The sequence below is a fragment of the Rhyacophila brunnea genome, unplaced genomic scaffold, assembly GCF_057557595.1.
Source record: "Rhyacophila brunnea isolate RB1 unplaced genomic scaffold, BYU_Rbru_1.0 scaffold_10, whole genome shotgun sequence".
Lineage (NCBI taxonomy): Eukaryota > Metazoa > Arthropoda > Insecta > Trichoptera > Rhyacophilidae > Rhyacophila > Rhyacophila brunnea.
In genome coordinates, this window is record NW_028232752.1 from 41067963 (window position 1) to 41078004 (window position 10042).

Consider the following 10042-nt stretch of genomic DNA (forward strand, 5'->3'; position numbering starts at 1 on the left):
TAGGTACTATGTCAATGAATTGTATGTCGTCAATAGTTATATTTACATTTTTTTTGGCTGAGATAAATTCTATGAAATAATTCTAGAGAGATGTTTTTTTCTACACGTAAACATATTTAATATTACAGCGTTGTTTAGTCATTTTATTTCTTTCCGTATTGTTTATTACGATGAACCTACCAGAAACACAATATACGAGTAGCACTAGCAGGCAAATATCAAACTTGCAATTTGAAACAATTTATTGATAATTTACTTACATTATAAAGTGTTTCAATTAATCAATAAATACGTCTCCAAAAACAAGGAAAAGAAAATATGTAAAAATAACCTTATAATTTAAAAAAAAAACATAAAATATGAATTCGTTAATCTTATTATTACATATTATCAGGTGGCACTGCCACCTGTCAATTTTATTGTGGATGCGCTCAATAATACTATTTACCTAACAATAATATCACAATAAAATCAACATGGGGTAACAATATTCATAGCTAAAGAACGCTTCGATTTGAATAGCAATATAGATTGGTAGGTACCTATCTATTTAGATAAAGCTGGTGTATTTCACGTGATTTTCATGAGTGAAAGGGTTATTAAGAAGCGTATGAGCAAAATTTATTCTATACGTGATTAAGTGCAACGTGCATGGGAGGGATGCAGCGTTGGTGTTCTATTTATGCGATTGCGCATCAAAAACGTCAAACTCTTTCGCAGGCAAGTTTACCTACGCCAGAGACAGATAGGTTATTGTTAATTATGCATACCTTTGGCATACATATAGACTAGTCACTAGACTCATTAGACTCTAGTGTAATTAAAAAGTAATTTTTATTTTTCATATCCTATATTAAAAATTACATTTGAAATTAAATATCCTCTGGCAAGAATGAATTGTCAGACATATATTATTAGACAGACATAAATATTTTTTGTATGCGGAATTTGCGAAGTGAGAGGGGTTCGGCGCAGGCGCAGTTAAGGGCGCGCCGCTGCCATAGTTGTTGTGTTGTTATCAGTCAAATTTTACCGGTTCTGTTGAAAAATATAACCTTAAAACTAAAATAGATAAAAGGTGTCGAACACAGGAAAGTAAAAATTTCAAGAAAAATGGAGTCTACTATACATATTTTATAATCGAACAAAATAACATTGTTTTATGTCTCATTTGCAAACAAAATATATTATCCGTTATGAAAGTTTATAACATAAAAATACACTATGATACAAACCACATCAGTTATAATAGTATAATTGGGTATAATCGAGCAAACAAGTTTGAGTCTTTACAAAAATCAATGTTCAAAAAAATATTTCACCAAATAAAGCATCAGTTTTTAATTTAAATATTATTTTTACTAAGTATATTATTACTAGGGCATATTCGAGGGCATTCAAGAGACAATCGACAGGTTGCATAACAACTCCTCTCACGATGGTTTGAAAATCAACGCGAAGAAAACCAACGTCTTGTGCAATAGTACTTGTCCTGATCCAGATTTCCCTCTGATTAGCGATGGACAAAACATCGAGAGCGTTGACAGCTTCAAGTACCTGGGGGTACACATCACGGGAGATGGCATTTTGCAGAAAGAGCTTGCTATCCGAATGGGAATGGCTGGAGCAACATTCAACTCGATGCGAAATGTCTGGGACTCACGATTGTACTCGATCAAAACCAAATGCCGCCTATTCGACGCTTGCATTTTGACGGTGCTGCTTTACGGTAGCGAATCATGGCACCTTACGAAGGCTCAGAGCAACCGTATACTGAGCTTCGAAAACAGATGTTTGCGACGAATACTGAGTGTGCGGTGTATGACTTTATGAGCAACGAGGAGATAAGAGAACTACCAAGCAGCCTCTTATCACGCTGAAAGTGAAGAGGCGACGTTGGACCTGGCTCGGCCACGTGCTGCGGATGCCAGAACAGAACTGTAACCTGGCTTGCCTGTTCTTCAAGCCGACCGGATTCCGGCATCCTGGAAGGCCGCTAAATAAAATCTACAGAGTGTATACGGTGGAGCTACGGGATGCTAGTTTGACCTGGAACGAAGCAAGAAGACTGGCGAGCGACAGGGATTCTTGGAGGCGCCGCGTGGTGTCCATGTGCTCCAATTAAGGGGCGGATATGGGCAAAGAAGAAGAAGAAGATATTAATAAGAGTAACCATAATGTATATTTAATATGTATAGTTAAAAATATAAGTTTATACAATGAAATATTTTTTTTATTTTTCTGCCTTATGTTTTTAAAAAACAGAAAATATTTACAAAAGAAAAGGCGGCCCGCCAAATATTTTTGATTTCAAAATTGTTCCTTTGACGAAAAAGTTTGTGAACTCCTCCACAAGAATATCACATCAAACCTGCGTTAAGAGTTGGAAGACAAGAGTATACATAATTAAAAATGTTAAAATTAATTTCCTTTATTCCGTGTGCTTTTAAATTTTCCTCCTACGTCTGTCGGCTGAAAATGTGAAGGCGGATATCTTGTATCAATATTTGATCGTATCATAAAGTGTGTTATTACCATTAAATGAATTTAATCCATCTGAGGTAATACGACTGTCATATATGGAAAAGTAAATAAACGATTCATAAATACTCTCAGAAACAAACAAAATTTTCTTCACATTTATTTTGGCTGCCAACATGTTCACTAAAACACTCATCTTCTTCTTTCTAGCGGCCATTTTTGTCCAGGTGAGGAAAAAAATATACCAATAATATTATGTTCTTATGGCAAGCGACTGTCATGAGTAATCTTGATCAATGTACATCGAGTCGGTAAATAAATGAAAATTGTATACAAACTCTTCGAGTTCTGCTACAAATGGGTATAGGTATTCCGACGCGGTTGGAAAACATTGTTCAAGTAAAGATGTTTTTGTTCTTGAAGAGTCGTTGGCTTTCAATTACCTATTTTAATTTTGCATTCCACTAATTATAAAATTATAATTATAAATACCAGTTCTCATTATGGGGAAGCATAGTGCTATTACGGATACCTAGCGACAAAAATAAGGAAGATGCGATCGTATACATTTTATTGATCATTTACTTTGAAGTGTTTGAAATGATCAATGAGTAACTACCTAATATTCAAAGGATTATTTTATATAAAAAAAACTGTTATAAAGGGTGCCTTCGTTGAAGGCGTTCATTTTATTGTTGATTTGATATTATAATTATGTTATCATTAAAATACAATTATATTAGGTACTATTATCACTATTTTCGATCATAAGAGGTTCATATGGGCCTCCACGGTGTGGAAGACGTATTAATCGATTATTATTTTAAACAATAAATGTATTTTAGCAACTTACTCAACCTAATAGGTCTATACTCTGAATTAAAAGGCACATTTAAAAACAACAAGTGAATTTCTCAGACCCGAAATTCAAACCCTGGACCTACGCTACTATTAGCCGACACATTGCCGCTGGGCGTATATATAAACATTAAAAAGAAAAATAAATAAAGTCAAAGATAAACCAATATTGTGATATTAAAAATATTACAAAATGTGAATTCGTTAAAGGATCCCATCTTATTCTTATATTATTTTGTGGTCATGTACATTAATACAATTAAGTTTATTAAGTTTTCTATAACGTACAGAAAACATTTTTGATAAATTCATACTTTTAAGATTTTCGCTAGGTGCCTCTAATACAAATGGTGTATTCACCTTACAAAATTAATTTTTCAATAAAATAAAATGATTATAAAGTTAAACACGTTACTATCAAAATCACCTAAAACATGTTTTAGTTTCTGGTTCCACACTGTCAGAATGTGGGCATCAAAATCGCCTTATAGGCTTTTTTAGTTTATTAACTATGTTAGATAATTACTATCAATATAAATAATATGTCATAGTCATATGTAGATTTCGATTAAATATTCATTTTCCATGTACAATCAGTCAGTACCTACCTACATATAATAACATTTCGCACTCTTATGATAGCGGATCTGCAATGTCATAACATTACGAATTAATGTTACTTATTTCATAATAATTTCAAAATATTGTTTAATTGGGTAAATATGTATAAATAGCAGGTCAAAATCAATTGGACATCTCACTCTATTACTAGTATCCGTTAAAGTCAGATTGTACCATTGTAGTTATTTGAAAGAGTAAATAAAATCTCGCTTCCTCCATCATCACGAACAACTACTACCGTATCTCATCCGCAATAACTATTCTCCGCCGAACCAGAGAATACGACATATTTAATAACTACATTAGAATGCATCCATTCGAAAGTTTTTTTTCTTAAAAACCAAAAGTGCCTATTTAATGAATAAATAATACTTTACTATTCGTATAGTAAACATTGTTGCTTTATCAGATAATCAATGTCATTTTTTGCAGCAAAATAATGCCGACGTTTATGAAGAAACAGTCGCAAAATTTGTGGATATAGCAAAAAGTGCATTGCTAAAGGCTGAGGCTTCTATTGAAGAACTCCGTAAAGCAATAGACGATAGGGCGAAAGCATTCATAATAATCGCTGAAGATACTGCCAAAAATGTTTGTCACGAGATTGAAACAAAGATGGACAAGGTGATTGCCGATGCACATTATACAAGGGATTCTGCAGAAACATGCCCGAAGGTGAGACACAATTTTATATACATACTTACTTATACCAAATCTACCTTTACCTGTAAAATGTCCAAATTATCCATCAAAAATCTATAAGATATAAAAATCGTAGTATTCTACCACGCTAATTTACAACCCTGACTCACGAAGAAATAAATATTTTTAAATAATTCGCGAAAGCGTTCTGCCGACAACGAGGACCACGGGAGGACGCGTAGAGGCCGTTTTTCTGCTAAATAAAAAAAAATCAACAAAATGATGGCTGCGCAGTGTTAACCAAAATTATTTGAAAAAATATAAAAACTATGCTTACTAAATTTCTAAAGAAAATAGCAGGAAATATTTAAATATATCATATTTGGTTCAAAGGCACCTTCGGAAACCAACACTGGTTCGACATCATTGATATTAAGAATCTTAACTAGTGGGTGGGTAGTACATTTAGTAAATTTCGTATTTTATATTCGATATCATCATCAACAACCTTTCTTCAGTAGCTGCAGGTTTTGACGATGCTCCATAACGAGAATTTAATAACATATATAAATATCAAACGTATTATACCATTTCTGTGATAATTGTGGTACATTTGATTATTTAAATTTTGAATGTTTTTACATAAAGTTGGTTTTATTAATTAAGTGAGCATTTATGTGGTATAATTTTATTATAATGATTTTAAAAACAAAGTTTTCATTAATTCTACAATATTTGAGTTATATCTGCAATTATGTTCAGACCTATTTCGGATTATAAACCCATCTTTAGAACGACAATCGTCTAAACTCTGTCACGACAAAAATAGAGAGTGCATTGTGTTTCTCGCAACAGTAGCAAATATGGGCGTAGCAAGGTATTTTAGCGCACGGGGCAGTAACGAAAAATGCGCACTTATGTTATCACCAAAATCACTTCTGCGAATTGAAAATATAGCCAGACATTAAGAGTGGTCTATCGAAGAGGTTCACATCAGCTATATTAAATATATTTATTTATCACAACTTGCTCTTGAACTCGATGACCCTTGTCACATAGATGGGATAAATTGGTTAGGAATAGGACCATAAGTTGGATCCACAGTATGGTCGCTGTCTATTTGGCAAAATTGTGAATCTTATATATTTTTTTCTATAGTGATTTTGTGATCCCAGATAAACTTCTCGACAAGTTTTACACTATAAAAATAAAACATATGTTTCTCTTATTCATTCGAGTTTTATGTTGGTTGTTATTAGTAATTAAGTATTTTTATTCATTTCATGACTATTTATAATTTTGTATTGTATTTTATGTTTTATGATGAATTAGCAAATAACAGTAATGTTATAACTCATAATATGTAGGTACTCTTTTCTAATAATAATAATAATAAATAATAAATAGACAGGCAGACAGATCGATAAATTAATTAACAAATGAAAAATAAATAACTACTCTGTATTTATACGGTCTGTAGTATTTTTCAAAAGAGTTTTAGGTTACTCTTTATTTTCAAAATCGGTTTTTAAAAAACGCGGGCTTTCTGGTTTATTTCTTTGTTTAGTTAGCTGAGAAACCAACTCAAAGTTTTGAAACGTGCGGAATGCTATTAACCTATTATTTTTTTAAAAGAAAAAACTTTTATCATGGTAACAGATAACATATTAGCATATGTCCCCATACAAAGTGAGGGTTATTTTAACAGATGTTTACGAGAAATGATTGTTAGCCATTAGCTTAACGCTGAACCCATTGCCCCCACCCTACGGTTGTAGAAATAGAAACTAAAATCCGACAAACTGGTTGCTGATAGAATTCATAAACTGGCCAGTGACTGATGCTTCGCAAATGGGGCTACTGAAACCTAATAATCTCTTAACCTCAAACTGTCAAACCCATTGTCTTTACTACTTCATTCTAAGCTTTTTCCGTAATATCTTTACGGGAATATTCTGGCAGCCTGTAATTATACAGGTAGGAGTATTTCTCAACATCTGCCACATATTTTAAATTAAAAATCGGTTCCCCCATCTTTAACTTTTGACGTCTTGACTTGATATTGCTTGTTTAGTTCAGTTCACTGCTACCAATTTTGGTAAGAAAATATAATTTTCATCGAATCTACTGATATTGGTACCACTGTTTTATGGGTGACTAGAAACTGAGAGACCGGGAGACTAACATTTCGAGTCTCTTCGGTTTCGGTCGCGGACGTCTTGAAACTGAGAGATTCCAGTCTTGCCGTCAGCGAGCCGCCATTGAAATACATTAACTAGATACTGGAGTTTCAGTCTCGTCTTTTTTGAGTATTCAGCGGATGGCCTAATGTTGCCGCCCGGTAGTCACAAACATTTATTTCATGAATTCACACTACATTTTATCTTTTTTAATCAGAAATGTGTGGGTGATATCTATGTCCTGGTGGTATCGGGGCCGGGGATCGCAAGCGATTGCGTCATGATAAAACTCAGGAGAGCCAGTGAAATTATCAATGAACTTAAGGAGATTATTGCAGCGATCAAGGATGCATTAGCCAAATATGACGAAAATCTTGAATTTGAATGTGGAAAACCAAGTGGAACTTTATGTAAAATATCGTTCGCAGCGAATGCTGTCGCCACCGTAATCGGCCAAACTAAACGTATTGTGTTTCTGGTGAGTAATATTATAAATTATGTTTATATTGTTTCATTTTTTTTAAACTTATATACCTACTCTCAACTTTAATATAGTACCGCTTTCTTATTCTTCTGACTTTTTATGCTTTAGTATAAAAATGTTTGGTATTGAAACGTTTTACGCGCAGTAGGTAATCAAGATCGCCAGTTTTTGAATTGAATTTGCTGGTGTGATAACACACGCAAAGAAAAGCTTGGATAATCTATTTTTTTCGTTTGTAGTTTGACACGATTTATCCTTGACATTTTTGTTTTATCTGGCTCACTATATGAAAGGAGATATGCTCCTAAAGAGTACGGGTTTGCATATTATTATTATCTACAATCTTAGAAGGGTTGCAATGTGAAACAGTAGAAATACACAAAAGCTAAGGAAAATCCCAGTCGAAGCTGGTTATAAAAACTAGAAGGTACTTACTTATCTAAAAACAATAAAAATGGCCCTTGTAGCCCGACGTACAAGAGCTGGTAACTCATACCCATACATACATACTCAAATAGGTATACGACAAAATGACTGTTCGTTTCACTTTCAGTTTATTATTAGGTAATTATTGTTGATGATTATCCTTTTATAATAGAAAAACATTTCGGTCAAATGTGTAGATAGAAAAATCGGGGTGTGTACTTATGTACGCGCGTTAAAAGTTATGAATGAAATTGAAAACTTAATAAACTAAATTTTATTAATAAATATGACCATAACATTACATGTAATAAGATGCTGACGTAAACAAAAATCACATTTTATTACATTTTTCTTAAATTGTAGGTTTATCTTTGACTTAAATTTAAAAAAATCTTTTTAATGTTTTCAGATACATATTTATTAATTAATACAGTAATTGTAAATTATCAAAAAAATGTCTCAAATTTAAAGCTTCGTATTTTTCCGCTAGGTGCCTCTTTAAATAGGGCTCAGTTAAGGCTTCACCTTAAGTAATACAAAAAAAAAACAAAATATACGTAATTGACAAAATAATAACAAGGTTTTAATATAATATATTCATTTTTTTTTAAATAATTTGTTTTTAATGCAATGAATGTGCTGGTTTATTAGCACAAAGTATAATAAGTATCCAATCTAGGTGTCTACTACTAAACGATCTCGATATTTGAATTCATTGTCATTGATTGCAGCTAATACAGAAAATCCCGATTCGCATAAATATGATGTTACGAATTGCTTTGCTTGACAAAAGTATTATATTATTCTTCATTCAACCAAAATTGAACTAGGCTTTCATTCTGAAATATTTGTTTCACTAAACCTAAAGTATTGATATTTCTACCAAATGTTCCTTTGCAACAGTTGTCAATCCAAATTCATCATCTTGTTCATCTTCAAATGGATTCTGTATCCACGCGAACTTCGTAAAATCGAGATCTTCTAAAATATGTAATGTGAAAAGTGCATTAGCAACGCATCCAAATGTATAGATTTAGTAAATAGATCTTTGTTTGTGACTGTGGCGCAGATTTTTTTTGTAATTTTGATCTCCATTGTTCCAATTTTTTTAAATTTGGAAATCGCTGTTTTAAATAGCACATCGTTATAGGTAGTGTATTTTTGATTTTGTCAAGTAGATAGCTGCCGTAAATATTCTTAATCTGTCTTATAGTAGATGTTTTATCTTCCAGATAACTGAAGGAGGCTACATCGTTGTCTATTTTGTGAATTGCCAAACAACAATTCCAGCTTGTGTTACTACAGCGATAACGGAAAAAGGAACGGAAATCTTTAAAGACTTTACCACATGTGAATGGAAGGCTTGGTGGGGATAAGCTTTTGTATTAATGAAAAAATAATTCATGTAAAACGAAAACTTATCTGACTTTTTTGTACACATGTTTCAAAAGCATTTTTAATAAATCAGAGCATACCTCGTAATAAAATAATTATTTATAACATTGTTTAATTATACTATGTCACTACGGTAAATTACTTCAATATTACCGATTAACTATCGCAAATGTATAGTGAAACCAACGATGTTGAAATATACTCTACCTACGACGTTTATGAAATTGGTTCAACCACCAGCGCATCTATTCTATACACATGACTGCCTTCGGAAGCTATCTAGGGTAGGAAAGTATCCAAGTAGTGGCACTATTATAGATGCGCTGAATCCCTAACAGAAATAAACCCAATCCGATATGTAAATATTTTTTTAATTATAGTGCGAAATCTGCTGCTGCATCTTAGTTAGAATAGTAGTTGATTGTGGCTTCAGTGTTGTTCCGGAGCAGGGTTGGCAGATTTCCAAAATTACAGAACGGGACATTCATTATTTGAAACGATAAAAAAGTTAAATAATTATGAAAGAAATTAAGAAAAAAACATGTTATTTTAATTAAAATAAAAAATAGTCACATAATAATCCGCAGGAATCACAGTTATTAAAAATATATATTGATTAGATACAATTACAGGAATTACATTTTGATGTAATTGAAAGAGTGTATACAATCGTAACAGTTTTTATAAAGTATTTTTCCGAGTTTTTAGCTTGTTTTAAAATATGTTTGCCATTTTTGCTTGATAATTTTTTTTAAAGTCATTACAATTGTCATCTCGCTGACAGTTTCAAATTTTATTCATAAAAGGTGGTACGCAAGGCTGTCTACAAGAAATAAGCGAGCCTTTTCAACTATATATGTACATTTTTGTACATATTCAATTTTTAGGGATTAGGATTAGATAGGGATTTTCAGAGGCAATGCGTGACTCGGGATTTGTCTGTTGATCTCGAGAC

At 32.4% G+C, this 10042-nt stretch overlaps 1 protein-coding gene across 1 annotated transcript; it reads left to right on the forward strand.

The window, feature by feature from the left end:
• The first annotated feature begins 2632 nt into the window (after positions 1 to 2632).
• On the forward strand, positions 2633 to 9192 carry LOC147079199 (uncharacterized). Its single transcript, XM_085954099.1, has 4 exons — positions 2633 to 2708; positions 4393 to 4635; positions 7000 to 7260; positions 8925 to 9192. Exons 1-4 carry the CDS (start codon positions 2658 to 2660, stop codon positions 9066 to 9068), a joined length of 699 nt encoding a protein of 232 aa, XP_085810225.1. The 5' UTR covers positions 2633 to 2657; the 3' UTR covers positions 9069 to 9192.
• Positions 9193 to 10042: the final 850 nt, after the last annotated feature.